Raw genomic sequence first — 19,019 nt, forward strand, 5'->3', positions numbered from 1 at the left:
CCATATGGCCATGAGCGGTATGGCCGAGATGGACTCTCTTCCCTTGGCAGTCTTCTCACTAGATTATGAAAACTATCATCTGTGAGACAATCTGGCCTCCTTTGTTAGCGAAAAGATGCCCACTCATTCCTAATTAGCATCTGCTCTCTCCTCTTCTCCCTCCTCCACACCACAGAGATCCAAAATAGCCGTATACGAGAAGATGTGGTCGTATATGAAGTCTGCCGAACCGACCGTCTTCACCAAAACCACAATGGAGGGCGTGGCGAGGGTCCGTAAATCCAAGGGGAAATATGCTTTCCTCCTGGAGTCCACCATGAACGAGTACACGGAGCAGCGCAAGCCTTGTGACACCATGAAAGTCGGGGGGAACCTGGACTCCAAAGGATATGGGATTGCTACGCCGAAAGGCTCACAGTTAAGGTGGGTGGAATAGTGTAACAATAGGAGACAGTAACAAAGCTGATACTGTCCTATTGCTGCGATATTCCACCTACCCTGCTGTGCCTTTTAAACTTCACCTAGATTAACCTGTCACTGCTGTCAGGTGAAAATCGCCCTCAACAAATGAAGAATTAAGTTACAGTTGACCAGTATTTGGATGTTGATTGTTTCTCACGAGTACTAAATTCCCTGTAACGATTTTGGCACAAGTCCAATTTATGTATTCCGTATCATTATAAACTCCAAAAGCAAAGAAGCAGTTATAGATTCTCACCCAGCAGCAGCGATATAAATATGATAAAGTATGTTAAATATGCAGATTATGTGTTTCATCCTCTCCTGTTTGTTTAATTCCCTGATTTTTTGACATCTTCTTACATTTTTTTTTCCATTCGTCCGTGCTTGTCCTCACTTTTTTCCTGCTACCTCTCTGTTCATTTAGGGCCTTTTAGCTCCATTTCTATGTCCTCTGTCACTGTCATTCATCCATCGCTGTATGGTCACATCCCATCTTTCTTTCCTCTTTTAACCACTCTGTTTCTCCACAGGGCCACCTTACAGGTAACTTTGTCCATTTGTCTGCCGTCTCATCCATTCGTTCCTTTCATCCTCAGTGATGGTAGTCATGATGGTGATGATAATGATGACGGTGATGATGATTATGATTATTATAGGAGAGATTTATTCACTCAAAATGACTGCAAGGAGCGGCAGAACCTCAGACTGCTGCCGCTACATCCAAAGCCTTGAGGGGGAATTTATAGAAGAACAGGAGACAAAAAGTGAAAAACAGGAAGTAGAGGGGCCTGGCCAATGGGGGGACTAGAAACTAAACATAATACAGGATCCCACATCAACAATACTGAGCCACAAATGAGAGAAAAGAAAATAGTTCTTCAATTTTACACAAACTAAATAAAGAACATATTAATGGTAATTGGACAACACCAAAATAAACCCAGATCAGAAAGTAATCAGTAGTTTATTTAAAAAAAAGAGAATGAGGAAATGAGCTGGAGGAAATGATGAGAAAGTGACTGAGTTTAAGTTCTAAAGTTGGTCCTTTTGTTTAGATGTTCCCTCAGCAGACACTTGTTTATCCGGCTTGTTAACTTGAGCCTACGGTAACAGTCCCAGTAGGTTTAACTGAGGTATTCTATCACTGCAAATAATTCATTTTTCAGGTGACTGTGACAGCAGTATAGTGAGACTTTGTCTTTACGATGTTACAAGTGACTGCCGAGGGAAAATAATTGACGAAATTCAACAAAGCCGGACCACTTGCTCTCTCTTCTCTTCCTCCATCTCTCTCTGTCAGCATTTCAGATTTGCCTTATGAAAGGCAAAACACAAACAGCACATCAGCCTCACATCCTGTCCTGTAACTTTCCCCTGTGTGCGGTGCAAACAAGTTCCACTAAACCCCAGTCACTGTAGTCTATTCCTTGTTATTTACACAAAGGTTTTTCCGTTTATGAGGGAAAAGTGACAGACAGCGGGTGGATAGGTCCCTTTTTTTAAGCCCCCATCAGAACACATTCCTGGGACTATCCACGGTTGTCTCTGGCTTCTCTCAATCAGCGGAAACCTGATCTAACAGGTGCACACGAGGCAGGAAAGTGTGCATGTCAGGTGAGCCTGCCTCTCCTCTCGGTGCACTAATCACAGCGTTAATTTGACTTGATGATGTTGATGAGGAGATTGAATACTCTGATGATTGAAATGGATGTTAGGACTGTATGTTTTTCTGAAGTACAGCTGCTTTTGATATGATTGTTATGTTACTGAAAAGAAGACATGTTTGAAATGTTTTCATCCATACCTCTTACGTTGATGAGATCAGTTATGGTTTGTAGATTAGATCGCCCCAGAGAACACTCTCTCTTTCTGAATCTCTTAAATATCTTTACTGAGAGAGCTGAACCCATAGAAGGCCGGTGTTTTACTCTTACTTTCCTAATTTGTCCTGAGCTGACAACCTTTCAGTCACAAGCCAGCTCCTACCTGCAGTCTACTAGCACACTGTGATGAGATAGGACTTCCAGATAGACGTGTACAGACGAAGAGGCAGGCTAACAAACAAGCAGACAGCGACTGCAGTGACCATTGTATAGATTTTCACGGCTGATTACAGCATCGCACAAACAAAAGAGTGGACAACAGAGGGTGGTAGCAAGAGGAACAAAGTATTTTATGAAGGGTAGCTGTTAAAAACAAAGATGTAGCGAAGCAGGAGAGACGGGCCAAAATGTATTCACAAAGGGCATGCAGGGAATAAGCTGACAAAATCATTCAGCCCCTGCAGCCATGTTTTATAGACACCTTTCTGGACATCGCAGTAAGGGAGCAGGCACGTATTGAGGCAATGGAGAGACATTTGCAGAAATAGTGAATTGGTAAGAGTTGGAGCAAATTAAACATTCTGGTTCTTTATATCTCATAAGACTGCTGTTGGGTTGTCTTATCAAAGGCGGTGCATTAATATAAAGAGCTTACACGGATACATGTGCACACACATGAAAAAGCTGAAATGCAATATCAGGAATGCATGAAATTCCTGATATTTAGCTCTGTGTTCCCTGATTTTGTTTGGAGGTCAATCCCTTCAGGGGTGCTGTATGAAGCTGGAGTCACACACACACACACACACACACACACAAACATACAAAACCACAGATTGAGAGTAGCAATAAGGCAGGAGAGCATCAGAAGGGGACAAGAGCACCATCAGCAGGCTGCAGAGCGCTGGTTAACACACTTAATATTACAATCTCACAGTCACTGCGGAGCATCCTGTGTTAGTGCAGCGTCCTGTACAAGAGAGCACATGACAGCTCAAACAAAACCATTTTAGGAAGTATCTTACGTAATTAGACAGAGAGTCAAAGAGAAAGATGTTGCCTGGGGTGCATCCTTCCCCACTAACCCACCTTTGTCCCCTGAACCCCTCTAATTTCCCCCCCCCCCCCCTCTGCTCCCTCTCCTTCTATTTTCCCTCCCTTTTTTCCTCCTGGCTGTGGTCCACGTCCATCTTGTCTGTCTGTCCCTCCAACCTCTGACCAAACTATCTTATCTGTCCCTCCTTTTTTACTTAAAGAAATGCGGTCAACCTGGCCGTGCTAAAGCTCAACGAGCAGGGCCTGTTGGACAAATTGAAAAACAAGTGGTGGTATGACAAAGGAGAATGTGGCAGCGGGGGAGGGGATTCCAAGGTTAGCCCTCTCTGTCTGACCACACCACCACTAGGGGGACAGGGGCCGCTCGCCGGCTAGCTGGCGGCGGCCCCCGTTCCGAGAGTGTAATGCATGCATCTGCCCTGGCAAGAGTCAAGCAGCAAAGAGGGAGGGCAAAAGTGACACAGGAAAAATCTCCCTGGGACAACCCTGCAGCTTCAAAAATAGGCACAATGTTGCATCTCCTGTCAGTGAGGTGTGCCTTTTTATACAAAAGGTTCAGACACAGTGACAAAGGTACAACACTTGAGCTTGTTGAGACAGAGAAAAAGAAAAACCCTAAAAAAAAGAATAAAAGCATTCGAGTGAACCAACATTCTTTTTTAAAAGATCAATGTAATATAATTGCGTGTTGAATCATCAGAAATGTGTTAATTTTCAGTGTCATGCAGGGAAATTTGTCCCATTTGCCGGTGAGTGCGTGCCAAGTTAAATCAAGCACACGTCATGATAATAACCATTTTCAAATGTGTTTGGCACCGATCTGGCAATGCCACTCTGAAAGGACAGAGTGTGAAGGTGGAGTGATAAAGACAATTACTATCAAGACAGGAATATTCGCATCCCAGTGGCAGCTCTGGGGAGAGGAGAGAGAAGGAGAAGGAGAGTTGAGTGAGAATCAAATTGCAAGAAGGACAGAGAGAGGCTGAGAAGATACATGGCAGATGAAACAGGTTTTAAAATGTCTGATGGTAAAACGAGACCTAAGAGAGAGTAGCTCTTTTGAGCTCAGGTTGACTTGAGGCAGAGGGGAGGATGAATAATTGATAGCAACAGAATGCAATCAAAGGATAAAGTTTCAGTGCCAATTCATTTTGTAGACGTTGAGATTTTTTATATTGGATAAGTTTAAACTTTGGCCTGCTGGTGGCACTAAATGAAAAGTCAGATGATGATTACTAAAGTCAGGATTTGCCCTCTGTTCAAAATTTCATGCCAATCGATCGAAAATTGAAAAGATATTTCAGTCTGGAACAAAGTTGTGCACCGAATGACAGACAGACAGACAGACAGACTGAACCACCTGACAGTTGCCTTTCAGTGAAAATATGTGCTAGGGATGCAAAATGCCATATGAGTGCAACAAGAAAAGATTATATCTGAAACAAGATCGGAGTTTCCTCTCGCCTCATCTGTAGAGTTTATGAAATCAGCTACACATTCAAACCTGCCTCGATGTAGCTCTCTCTCTCCCAGTTGTAGCACAGCGCTAGCCTGATGCCAATAGCCCTGACTTAACAGTACTTGCCTCTGGCTAAGTGTAGGATCAGCTGGGGCAGCATGGGTGTGTTACCTGAAGTGACAAAGGTGGGTCCCACTCATATGTCTGTAGCTCGCCTTAGCTCCTCGCTCCCCCCAGCCCCTCCTCAACGAGCATACACACATGTACTCAGTGGGATCCATCCTAGGTCGCTTGATGTGAACAAGTACTTTTCTGTGTAACTGAGCTGTGCAATGCAAATGTGAAATATCCTAATAACATAAAATAACATGACCTATGATGTTATTTATGTTATTTTTACACGCGAAGAACCCCGGTAAACCTTGCAGTTTTGAAACTGAGCGAAGCAGGAGTCTTAGACAAACTGAAAAACAAATGGTGGTATGACAAGGGAGAGTGTGGACCCAAGGACTCTGGAAGTAAGGTCAGTCTCACGCTGCTGCGGCCCTCAGAACGCTAGCCTGAAACTCTCATCCTGAATACGCTCCAGATTACTGCAACTACTGTTTTAGCAACAGTCAATATTTTCAGTTAGCCTGAAATGTATCTTAAATGTGCTCCACAGTAGACTTAACTGTCCATTTAGTGATTCCCTGCAACATTTTCCTACCTCTACTTTAATGCTGAACCACATTTACCTAAATATGCATCAGAATAACTCAAATTTGTGTTCAGTTTCTGTAGCAATCTGTGGCAGTCCCATCTTCATTACAGTTAGCATTCGAAATGCAATGTCAATTTTGAGTACTGATACTTTTAGCATTAACAACTTAGCAACTATTGGCTTTTGCCTCAATGTTTAAGCTTTAATCTGGAAATCTATTTATTTCTTGGAGTAACGTGTGGTAATGCTTCATTTTACAGGTCCATATTTTTTAGATAAAATCTGGTCTGAAGACTTCAGTGCGCAGCAGTTCACTTCATATGGATTTTGTTAACAGACAAGCATTCTATTGTATTATCAATTTAACATAGTATGTTCAATAATATATTAACACTGAATTAATAAAGAAATGGGTTTAAGTGGAGCAGTTCTTTCCTCTGGAAATCAACAACTGCATATATGCTAAACACAACCTACTTAACTTTAAGTAAATTCACCACCAAACTCCATTTCAAAAAAGTATTTAGACCCAAATTTGTTCAGAGGATTCCTACAAAATGAGTAGAAAAGTATGGACCTGTAATATATAGTGTTGCTCCCTATATCTACCAGTTGAATATTTGCAGCTGTTTTGTGTCAGTGTAGAGTATGATCTGCTCCACTGTAGATCTTTAGACTATTGGAGCATTTCAATTCTATTAAAACTGCAGTGAAAATCATCAGCGCTCAGATTAAAGCCTGCTCTTCTTGACCTGATTTAAATGTTTATTCAAGCTGTTTTGATATCATGTTACTATGCTACAGTTGTAGACATATTCTGTAGTTATATTGACTGTTACAGATGTGTAGTATGTAGTATGTTGTGGTGATAGTCGTAATAATTGTAGAAAAGTAGAATGTAGTTGTATGATAACTCATAATTAAGTGATAACAAATGTAATTTCAGTGGCATACAATAGTACATTTGCAAAAGTATAACACTAAATATTACTTTTTTTCTGTGACAATCTCCATTTCTGTGTCTAACCAACTGTATCTACTGTTTCTCTCTGCTTTTTCCCCACCTCTTTTCCCATATGCTCGCCCCCTATTCTCCTCCCTCTCGTGCTTTCTTACTTCCATTATTATCCTCTTCTCCCATCTCTCAAATTTTCCTTACACCGCTTGTCCCTTTTGCCTATCTCCTCTCCTTAATCACATATTGTCTTTTTCACACACCTACCTAAACATCCTCCATCATCGTCCCACTCTGCTCCTTCGCGCCCTTTTGTTTTTCATTTGTCACCCTTTTCCCCTTCTGTTTTTCCTTTCCCATTGACTCCTTTTCCTTTAACTCCATCCCTCTTCTGCCTCCTTTACCTCAACCCTTCCTTTTCCCCGTCACACCACTCTTCCCCAAACCTCATCCCACTGCCTCTCTCCAGGACAAGTCATCCCAGGCTCTGAGCCTGTCCAACGTGGCGGGGGTCTTCTACATCCTTGTGGGCGGCCTGGGCCTGGCCATGCTGGTGGCCCTGGTCGAGTTCTGCTACAAGTCACGGGCCGAAGCCAAGCGCATGAAGGTGGACCTTAGCCCCCCCCACTGCCCCAGCCCCTCCCCCAGCACCCAGAATCTAGCCACTTATAGGGAGGGGTACAACGTGTACGGCTCCGAGGGGGTCAAGATATAGGGGTAGGATTTAGAGGCTCCCATATAGGTGGGGTTATGGTGGTGTTGATCATGGTGATGGTGCTGTAGATTATTGTATTGTCAATGTAGAGGCTGACGCAGCAGCCCCACGCAACCGTGTTGTTCTTCATGTGGTGATGAGGATGTGGTCAAGCATTGTGGAACCAATGTAGCTTTTTATGTTTCGTGAAAGTTTTTGGCTGTTTTGTTTCTTTATTGATCAAATATTTCTTAGATTTTTGGGTTTAAATTTGATTTGTTACATTTTTTTAAATCTTTCATTCTACAGCATTTCACCCCTGGCTAGATTGGGGTTGGATTTGTGTGACTACAGATTTGGTTCCATCGTCTTTGGCTGCAGATGATGAGGATGACATTGATGCTCTTGGCTCATGACATGATTAGGCACCTGCATTGTAATTTTAGCTAATAGTTAACAAAATAATGACAGCGAAGGGATGCACAACTCCATCATCAGGGACTAGTGCTGTGCTAAGTACATTTTTGTATGCTGTATAGGGCTGCAACTAACAATTAATTTCTTCATCGATTAATCTACCAAATAATATCCCAATTGAGTATTAATTAATTAATTAATGAACAGTTATATTCATTGTACTATCACATAAGTCGATTAAAGCAGGAAATCCTCACAAAAGAAGATGAAACTACAGCAAGTAAAATCTTAAACTACTTTAAGTTTGTAGCAATAGTCTACATTGACACTTGAGAGCACTGCTACTGTGGTGTTCCTCATTAAATTCAGTTTTGCTTCTAGCTACAAATTAATTAGCCGACGTGTTGGCATCAACTATCACTAATTTGGGTCTGAATAAAACTTTTTCAGCAATAATGTGATAGATATTTCAGGACTTCAAAAACACTATTAAGTTGTTTTTATGTCAGTGGACGTCTGCCGTAATTTTGGTAACTAGATTAGTAGGACCCCTGTAATGTCAGAAAGACATTTGGGCATGAGCTTGCATGAAAAACCTTGTTTGTAAAGAACCTTTTAAAGCCAGTTGACACTGAGCCAATTCAAACCAATTTAGGATAAGACTGCACTTTTGACACCTTGAGCAAAGTTTCAAACATTCCCTTTAAATACTGATCTAATCGTGTCCATTCAGGTAACATGTATAATCAGGTACATTTGAGTTATTATGGTAACAAATGAAATCCTCAGCAGCAGTTTTTAATTGGTTTTAATTGTTGTCCATAGATGATAGTCAACTTGCAGCCATCATTTGATTTAGTGGTATTACATTCTGTAAATTCTAAATCCCTGAATCCTATCTAAGATACTAATTAGAAACCAATCCCTTATGGGGAAACTATTTGCTAATCCAGACTTCTAGGAGCTCATTAAAACAGAAGCAGTGGTTTTATTTTGATTACCGGAGATGGACTCATAGATCTATCAGACCATGACTAGAAATATCAAGTGTCTACATGGGAATCTAGTTTACAAACAGCAAAACAAGGTGCAAGGTCCATCACTGCACAATTGCCAGATTTTAATCTTACTGAACTGACGTTTCCCTAGTTCTGGTGGCTAGTAGTCGGCAGTGTGTCCCACTGCACCTTTAATGCGTGGTCCATAAACTGGAGTTGTGCAGCCCTGTCGTAGATGGTTCAAACAGAGACTCTGACTTATTCCAGCCCTGACAACCTCCAAACAGCCCAGTTACTCAGTGTTAATGCAGAGGAATAATTGATGAAGCAAACACTTCATAGAGAACGGCTACTCAGTGACGCTGCTGTAAAAACATGACTCATGTTTATTGATGTGAAACAAGAGGAAATACTGGACCTCAATTTTAACGATCTGCTTAGGGAACCTTAAGAGGCAATTATAAGGTCATATTTGATTATCATCTTGAGCAGATCAATACCCATTTAATGGAAATAATGACAGCTAAATGTGGTACAGTAAATATTGGTTATTATCTGTCTACAGGTAGCCATGCCAAGTTCAAATGAAGTATGAGGTTTACCACAGATAAACCATCTTGAGGGTGGACTGTTTAGGACTAAATATATGAAGGCTCGTTAAATAGTTTCTTAGATGCTCCTTTAGAGTCATCTATTACATGTTTTCTCTTTGGTTTTTAATTGAGCACTACATCAGCATGCCAACACTGATTAAAAGAAGAGGAGGGCAAGAGGAGGATTTGTCTCTGTTTCTGGCGATGTATTACCAAACACAGTTGGCTGTCTTCAGCTGCAGAGTTAACTGCACTGTTCTGTCCTCTAGCTTCAGTTATAGCAGACACATTTCAAGAAGCGTCCCGATCAGAGCTCAAGCAAAACCCAGTTTACTCATTACATGTTCTCAAAAAACGCACAGCCAACTGTAGGATATAAGATATGACAGTGAAACACCACAGAGTAGCCTGTCTGTGTGAAGTGTCGCCCTACTCTGAGCAGTATAGTCAGTCACTCCCTCTCTATGAATCTGAAACCCGAAAGGAAAAATCACTCCTTCATGTTTTCCTTTTGTCTTTTTCCAAAGTCCTCACCTTCTAAATCCTTTGAAAATCCTCACCTGAATTTTTCAGTTTACAGATGCATGGTCACCTTTGAAATGCAGATGTCTACAACCCAAATCCACTCGTCTACTATGTACATGTTTGTTGATTGTGCCTGCGTTTGCATTGACTTTTGCCTTTCGTTAAACTACTGTAACATTTGCACTGTGACATGTGAATGTGTAGTTGGTGGTGCACTCACACATACAGTCACGGGCAGTTCTACCTGTAGTTCAGTTTGTTTGAACAGAGAGAATTGTCGTTCAAACTTTCAACAACTAAGTGCACCCAGAAAATGCTATTTCAAGCAGCCGATGGTGAATTCTGATCAGAAAAACTGAGAGGAGTAGTTCACCCAAAATAAATATAAAGTGTATATAGCACTCACCTTTATGGTGCCAGAAATGTTTTTTCTTTAAAATTGTGCATTTGTGCACAACGAATTCCTTCACGGGAAATGCTTTGTTGAGCAAATTTTGCAAAAATAGTGATGTTTGGATTTCCACAAGCCCACGAATACTTTGATAATGCTGCACAGGAATTTTCAGAAAGTATTTCGGACGATTTATAACCTATAACGTTTCGGGCACTCCGCTCTCTGTAATGCCATTCGATGGAGAACTTTCTCTGTGAGCATAGAGAGCCGAACGAGGTGAATATTATGTACAATTTATGTTGTTTGTGGGTGAACTATTCCATAGAAATGTTCTGTAAGTCTCTAGTAAATGAGTTTCTTACTTCTTAACCAGGCAGTAATAGTAAAATGTGACATTTGAAAAAGCTGGAGCCACCAACTGCACCAATTTTTTGCTTTAAAAATGACTTTACGAATTAATCGATTATCAGAACTGTTGGCAATTAATTTGACATGGACTAATCGATTATTTGATTGTTTCCGCATGAGTAAGCTTACAATGTGAGTCTTACAGCAACAAAAATAGACTGCAAACAGCAAAACTTCCACAGTTTTGTTTTGACTATGTGTGTGATTGCACCCTCACACCTTTCTGTTTGCGTACTTGTGTGTTAAGTGGGTATACTGTACAGACACATGCATGTAAGCGTTCTTTGTGCATGTGTTTTTATGGAAATGTCTGTCTTTATGAAAGTTTGTTGCTGCACAGTTAATGAACTCACTCCACCCTCTACTGGACTTGAATGGTGATACTCTCCTCCAATCACAAACACAAGTTTGCCAACTGAAAATTTGCACAAGTGTAGCTGGCCAATCAGGACGTGCCTACTCAACAACGTGCGTACCCCACAGTATATAAGGCAGCCCACGTTGCTGCTTGACATCCTTTTCTCATCAGAAAACTGATTTGCCCACCGCCTGTATGCCTTTTGTCTTCCACCCCATGTGAGGGACAGGAAGGCAAAGTTACTGCTTTGCCAAGTACGTGCGTTGCCATGTTATGTTGAATGCATGGCCCCCATCAGACACACCGAACAGCTGTTTATGTGCTTCAGGAATGGTGTGGCCAGTAAAGCCCTAGCCAAGAAAGGTCTTGCGGGACAGCTTTGTAAGTACATCTCCCAAGCCTATAGTCAGGCAGGAAGAGGTCCTCCCACTGTGGCCCGCACACACTCTACACGCAGTGTTGGCAGTCTTGTTCGGTGTGGTGAGTGTTGAGAACATATGTACAACAGAGTCGTGGATAACGCCTTGCCCGCTCATACGATTCTATCGCTTGGGCATGTCGGGCTCCTTTTCGGGGTCTGTCCTTGTTGAAACGACACAGGACTGGTGAAAAGGGTGAATGTTGTCGGTTGTGTTGCACCTGACCCACCTCTGGGCATCATACACCTACATGTCCCAGTGCTCTTTGATGATCCAGGCAATGTGGTGTGCAGGGCGTCTAGTGTTTTGGTTTTTGACCCCTGCAGGATCCAATGGCTCTACCCAGTTCAGTTACATAGTATCTGAACAGTATCTGAACATAGGATCAGTGTAGTACACTGCTCACTGAAGAGGGTGTAGGATGTTGAGCAGCCTTGTATAGGGTGGGGTTCACACTTATTTGGGTAGGCAAGTCCTGATTGGCCGGCTAAGCTTATACAAATTGTTTCTGGGCTAACACGGCTCATGATTGGAGGAGAGTATTACCTATAGAGTCCAGACGAGGGTACAGCCTGTGTTCATATAACGAGTGTTACAATACCGTAATCTTTGCATATGCCAATGACATGATTTTTTTTCCAAACTAAATCTCCACTCTGCCATCTCTATTCCCTTCTCTGTCCACACCTCCACCTCTCCTCTCCTCTCCTCGTGTAGCTGTCTTTTTCTGAAGCCATGCGGAACAAGGCCCGTCTGTCCATCACAGGAAGTGTGGGGGAGAATGGCCGTGTCCTGGCACCGGACTGCCCCAAAGCCGTGCATGCTGGCCACGCCTCCCTCCGACACCCTGGCCTTGCAGTGGTCTCCTCCGGACTGCCCTGAAAACCAAAAACACCTTCCGTGCCTTAACGACACTCAAACATACAGACTCCGACAAGGACACACGCAAACCCACTTGCACACACTTACCATTCTCATGCATAACACACACACACACATATATAATTACACATACTCAAATACAAATACTCACATTGTTGCACACTTGAGTACACAAACACACACTGCGCCTCATCATTTCACTTTCCTGCTGCCATTGACTTATTTTACAAGCGATAAGTGAAAAACAACTATGGAGTGAACAGTGGAGAAAAGAACAAAGGACAACTCTGACTGTCACACTTGCCTGCAGCATTCATTTTATAGTTTTTTGGGAGGACACCATCCTGATATCGAGAAACCGACAGGAGAGCCAGCACAGACTTGCGTGAAATGAACTATGAGCTGTGAACATGACCGCAAAACTGATCATGATGATGATAGTGATGAAGATGATGAGCGCAGCTGATCGTAAAGAAAAACAAAAGAAAAAAGAAAGACAACCAAACAACTCTGTTCCTGCTCTGTCTTCGTTGGACAGTGTTGGCCAACGCGCCGCACTCCTTGACAACGCCTTACTAAGACTACAAACATTGTTTTCATCATCATCATCATCATGGTCATTGTCATCTTAACTTGCCTGCAGAGAGTGCCAGGTACTAGCACCCTTAGAAGACCAGAAAACTGTAAGCTTGAACGTTCGGACTGTGCAAATTCGCTACTTTGCCACGAACTGTTCAAATTGAATGAAATGCTTTCTTACTTCGCATATAGAATGATTTCTCGCTCCCAAAACCAGCGAGATAATCAGCCGACATATAGAACAGAAGTAACCTCGAAACACACACGTGTGACTGATCTCGGCCACAGAATTCACAGGGGTTTGTAAAAGAAAAAAATAAACAGTAGTAATTAACTAAGTCCTTCATCAACAGCATCGTCATGACAGTAGAAGTCCTAGATAGCAAATTGATGCTTACTTTTTGCTCAGCGGCAGAGGCGAAGTTTAAACTGTATATTCAGTGATGGAAAGAAAAAATTAAAGATGTGGGCAGATCTCAAATGGTTACCGAACAAAGTGCTTCTCAACCTGAATGCTATGGAGCTTGGTGAAGAAAGGAATGGTGGAGGAAATGGGAATGAATGTGATGTTTACAACCTTTTAATTGTGGAAACTAACTTCTGCCTCCGTGTCCTCTTGGATATTCAATCCAAATGGCCGAGCAACAGAAAAGGCGAATCAAAGATCATCATTCTTTGAATGTTTCCCAGCAGTGGGGTTATTAGAATATAAACCATTTGTTTCAAGGGGTGTAATGAGGTTGAGAACCACTAGTCTATGGTGGATGCGCTTCATTTGACTTGAACTGTAGGTATAATTTTCAATTTCTCTAAAGGTGATGACTCTAATGGGCAGTTTGGTTGTCATTTGAGATCCTCAGTCTTTTTCAGTCGCCGGGGAAAGGTACCACATCAGAAAGCTTGCTTTTTAAAACTGTTGTAAATAACTGCGTAGCAAAACTGAACTCACCTGTCTTTTTTAATCATCTTAGATAACAATTCATTGCAATAATGAATATGAAAGAAAAATGCCACTACTTGTAATTAAGATCAAATCCTTTTTTATAAATCTACATATTATATATAATACAAATAAATATATATATATACGTCTATAGAGAACGTCTATACGTCTATAGAAAACATTGATCACAGATTGTCAGAGGCCATGGCATACATTCTGTTATATGGCTGTTTTTTTGATAACTTGAGAATATTAATATGCCACAGTCTTTGTGTGTCCTGCTCAACACTGAATGTCCATCTGGCAGTCACACGGACACATACGTAGAAACGCACGTACACACATTGTTGCATACACAGGGTCAGCTCAGATCACTCCAGCACCGTGAGAGGTTTCGGAACATTTTATTTTTGCCTGTCTGTCTGTTTCACCCGTAGTTATTCACTGATTTTCATTGTCCGACAGTGTTTTTACCCCAAAACCTTCTGTTGGTGAGCCCCTGAGACAGCATGTCGGTGCCAGTATTCAGCACTGGAACTTTTAGGCAGGGCTACTGCGATTACCAAAATGTAGGGAAACATGGCGAGTGTAGCATTTGTGTTGCATTTTATATCGCCTCAGTGCTTTTTTGTTATTTGTCTTCTCAACCGATATAAGTCAGCTTCAGATTGAAATCCAACACTTGTACAAACTGAGCAGGGTTGGCACATTTTGAGGACATGCTTGGATCCATCATGCTTGGCATGAGCAATCAATCCTACAAAATGTTTAAAATCTGTTATCTAGCATATGGCAGCCTGTTTTGGTGCATCCACCAACTGCCAGCCTAAGGGAGGGGAAAATATACATTTCTTCAATATCTGAGGATCAATTAGGAAAAGAAAAAATATATCTTTAATCATACATCAGTGCAGTTTTACTTTTGTAATGCAACTTAGCCTGGTGGTGATGCCTACATAGAGATTGTTTCATAATACAGCTATACTATGTGTAGGACTGAAATATTGTGTTTTCTGCCCTGCTCACCTCTCCTTTACTTCCTTGTCCTCTTTGGTTTTTTTTCTACTATTTGTCCAGTGTCCTGCCTCCCATCAAATCATCCTCGTTCCTTCCCTTGTTTCGTCTTTCCCGTACCCTCTCCGGGCTTTTATCTCACACACTGTCCCATTGTAAGACAGAACTCTCTGTACAAAGTGCATCTCAGCAATGACAAATTACTTTATTTTCTGCCCTGACTCACTGCAAAATATTGGGATAGAGAACTCAAGACACCAACTGACAATCTGAGTTTCTTCCGGCTCATTGTTCTGAACATTGCATACCTTCTACGTCGTAAGCTCCAACATCTAACAATAAATAAAAAAAACATTGAAAAACTTCCAACTTCTTTGTTAAACTCACACACATACCTCATCACGCATCAGTATGCATGTATTCAAGTCAAACTCAACAATCAAAAGCATGAATGGAAATGAATACCTTAAAGCCACAGGTCTCTCAAACAACAGCCCTCTTTATGGCTCATAAGAATACGGTAGACGGTTTCCATTCACCTCCTCTCAGCCCTGGGGATCAGTTCAGCAGCACTGCAGGAATCCAACATGAGAGAAATACTGAAAACCGCTTCTACGGTGGATACATTTGTGAAGAGACGGTTAACACTGATCTAGCTATCACCACACCAGGCGGATAAACTGTACATGATGCTGTTCTGTTCGTTTTTTTGCCACCTCCAGCACATGCGTAGGACAGCAAAAGCAGACTGCTTGGCTGTCAACATTCTGGCTTTAACATTTTTTTATTTCTTCCTTTGTTTTATGTCTTACCATTTGGTTTCTTTTTCTAGTAAAACATCAATGCTGAACCTGCTCTCTATGCGTGGTTATTGTTGGAATGCTGTTAAGCATTCCAACTATTGTTCTTCGAATCTTTATTCAACTTCTTCTATTTCTTCCGCCGCACCGCTTCTCCTCCTTCATTTTTTAAGCTACAGAAACCGTTCAACTATTAAAATGTTCAGCTCTTTCGCCAGAGGGGTGCTATGACTTTTTATATTTCTAACCTTTAAACTTTTTGAATTATTAAGCTTTTTATTTTCAATGGGATCTCTATGGAGAATATTTTCAAATGGCTTCAGGCACACAGGTGTTTGCGATTGAGCCAATTAGTGATGTTGATAAACACACAGGCTCACAGACACACACGCACATACACTCCTCTCCCTCTCTCTCTCTGTGTCTCTCTCTCATACAGTCATTCAGGTCTTAGGGATCTTTAGAGGTCTTTCCCCCCTCCTCCACCCCCCCCCCCCACACACACACACACACACACGCCATTTTAAAATAAAAGCCCCACAGAATGAATCCTAACTGAAATGCTTGTGATGAGCCTGTCATTTAATAACCGGTTTGTGTTTATCTAACATTATGATTCTGTCTCCTCTCCCCTTCTCCCCCACACCCCATTTCAAAATAAAAGCCCCAGAGAGTGAATTCTAACTGAACTGCTTGTGATGAGCCTGTCATTTAATAACCGGTTTGTGTTTATCTAACATTATGATTCTGTCTCCTCTCCCCTTCTCCCCCACACCCCATTTCAAAATAAAAGCCCCAGAGAGTGAATTCTAACTGAACTGCTTGTGATGAAGCCTGTCATTTAATAACCTCTGTTTATGTGTCAAACATGATGATTATGTCTCCTCTCCCCCTCCCTCCCCCACCCAGCCCCACCCTTTCAAAATAAAAGCCCCATGGATTAACTGTATTTAAACAAGCTCAAAATTAGGCTTTTTTGTTAAAAAAATGAATGCTCTTACTAATACTGCGACAACTACTACTACTGCTGCTAATATAGTATTACTACTACTGCTACTACTACTTCCACTATAACTTTTGCTGTTGCTACTATTACCACTACTGCTACTGCTATTACTGCAGAGCCATCACTGACAAGTATTTCCCATCTCTTTCACACACAGAGACACGCTCATGTACACACACACACTCACACACCATGCTGGCTTATTACTGACATGTATTTCCCATTTACCCAAAGATGAAGCAAAATAACAATTTTGAGGTGGTTCCGCCAACCTTTTAACCTTGCACCTTCACGTGTGAATGCACACACACACACCTTCAATCTACCTCTTTTATTGTCACGGTGAAGCGACAGCAGCCTTTTCACCTTTTCATTTGTATTGGCTCATTTCATCTCAGCCTCAGTCTTTCCCTCCCTGAACTCCGCATTACCCCCATCCTGTTCAGCCCCTCCTCATTTCTCGTCTGTTCTCCCCCTCTTTTCCTCTGCTCGTTCTCTTTATCCTCCCACCTCCTGTCATACTTCATCTATCCATTTTCCTGCGTTCCTCTCTGGGGAATCCATCTCAAACCCTGATTTCTCGTTCACGGCCCCTCTCTTACTTCTTCTTTGAGGTGTCTCTCATGATCGGAGAGGAAATTGAATTCCACCAACACTGTCAGCGCACACAAGCAGCTTGTGGTCATGCTGTTTTGTCCTTGTAGCTGTTGGACAGGCAGACTGCTGAGATGTGCATTTACTAAATTACATACACGTTTACCTTCATACAGACGTTATGTGTACAACGAATGAGCACACATGTGACTCGACATGGCTGGAATCCAACAAATATCATTTTCTGACTGAGTGAACAATAAATCTGACATTTATACATTTCTAATGCTGTCCGAAAAGTTTGACTAAAATATGTTTGATTTACATTTCTAATGCTATCCGAAAAGTTTGACCAAAATATGTTTGATTTAGATTAAAGAGTGAATCAAATGGAACTGATTACAAGTTGATGAAAAACCAAAGGTTTCTTTCAGTATGATTATCGTAGCTCTTTCCGATCTCAGTGAAAACTAAATATGTGCTGCTTTGCGGCCAAGTATTCCCTCATCCTGTGATACATATATTTGTTTTTAAATGTAAACTAGGAGTGCAAGTCACCTTCTAATCATCGGCAAATCTCAGAAGAAATGGTAGAGAGGCTGAAAGAGAAAGAAATACTACCAATGTGAATCACATCAAGTTTTTGAAGCTCGGTGATAAAAAGCAGCATTTCCCCAAGGTGCTTTTTGAAACGAGTCACAGCTTCTTAAATCCAATGCCCAATGGTCACAACAACATTACCGTACACTACACGATAACAACATTTGGGTTGTGTGTTAATCTGAAAGCCTTAAATATATTCTTGCCCCTCCACTCTGTGTCAGAATATACAGCAAACATTGCCTCATTTAGAGTGGCTGAAACTGAACATGCTGTACAAAGTGAACCTCGAACCTTCATGCTCTTTTGTTCCAACTAACATTTTAAAAACAATCTTAAATTGTGTAGCCTGTGCCATTATGATGTCATTCTTTTCAACAGCTTCGCTTTCCAGTTTTGAGTAACTTCACACCAATCTCAAACTCCACAAAGTTCACCAAAAAATTGTTTTTAATACAGAATGAGAAAAATAAAGTGTTTTTTGAACATTAAAGCATGTAAACATGTTCACGTAGAAAACATGAGCACATTGTTTCCTTTAAATGTCACACGTAGAGCATTTTAACTTGAAACTAATTGATACAGTAAAGGGATTATTGAGGAGCATAACTGTATTTCCCACCAATCTACACTGTTAAAGAAAAACCTCAGTGAAATGAAAATTGTTCATAATCCTGCAGCAAGTCTGCGACCATAAGATCATCCCTAAGGTCGACATAAACTGTTTTTAAAATCTCAAAACACCTGGGTATACTGAATGTCAGACATGCTCACAATCCATGGGCAGAGACCTTTTATCTGTAGCCAGAGTGAGATCTTTTCAGTTCTAGTCTTGGTCACCAGTGGAACAGTGAGCCAGAGGACCTTGAGGGCATCTCAGTCCGTGGACAATGTTTCAGTATATTCTTACAGCTTTCTCTGCTCTGCTGAGAATCCTTGATGTTTTTCTTCCATTTTAGATGTAAAGCTCTGAACTGTAATATTGTATACAGCCTGACTTGAGTTTCCTAATTTGACTGAATTACCGTAATATTTAAGGTATAGGACATAATAAAAGAAGATTGAAGTATTCGTTAAAGAAAAAAAAAAAAGTCCCAAAGTATTAAAAATAAATATTGTAGTATTTTATTCTCCACCTGGCATTTGCTGCCATGTCTCAGACAATCCACACAGCAGTCACTGCATGCCCTCGGTGTTGAGGGAACCTTTTTCATGACAATACGGCAGATTTTCACACCAGTTTTAAATCCAAACAGTGCTGAAGAATGGCCTTTTATATATCTTTCATCTCACAGGCAGACAACAAAATAACCCTTTTTATTTTTTTTATAGAAAAT

General features: G+C 41.3%; 1 protein-coding gene across 2 annotated transcripts in view; it reads left to right on the forward strand.

Annotated features, from left to right (window-relative positions):
- Nucleotides 1-12,146, forward strand: part of gria4a (glutamate receptor, ionotropic, AMPA 4a) — a gene marked incomplete at both ends in the record, with an annotated part of 80,791 nt that extends 68,645 nt beyond the window's left edge. Inside the window, 4 exons of one of the 2 annotated variants that reach the window (XM_079272170.1) lie at nt 176-423; nt 3,542-3,656; nt 6,928-7,065; nt 11,982-12,146. In XM_079272170.1, coding sequence (XP_079128296.1) covers nt 176-423; nt 3,542-3,656; nt 6,928-7,065; nt 11,982-12,146 — 666 coding nt within the window. Of the gene's footprint in view, nt 1-175; nt 424-3,541; nt 3,657-5,208; nt 5,324-6,927; nt 7,066-11,981 lie in introns of both variants that reach the window. The other variant, XM_079272171.1, reaches the window with a different exon arrangement.
- Between the last annotated feature and the right edge of the window lie 6,873 nt (nt 12,147-19,019).

Source organism: Melanostigma gelatinosum (genome assembly GCF_949748355.1).
Source record: "Melanostigma gelatinosum genome assembly, chromosome: 7".
In the NCBI taxonomy this organism is placed as follows: Eukaryota; Metazoa; Chordata; class Actinopteri; order Perciformes; family Zoarcidae; genus Melanostigma; species Melanostigma gelatinosum.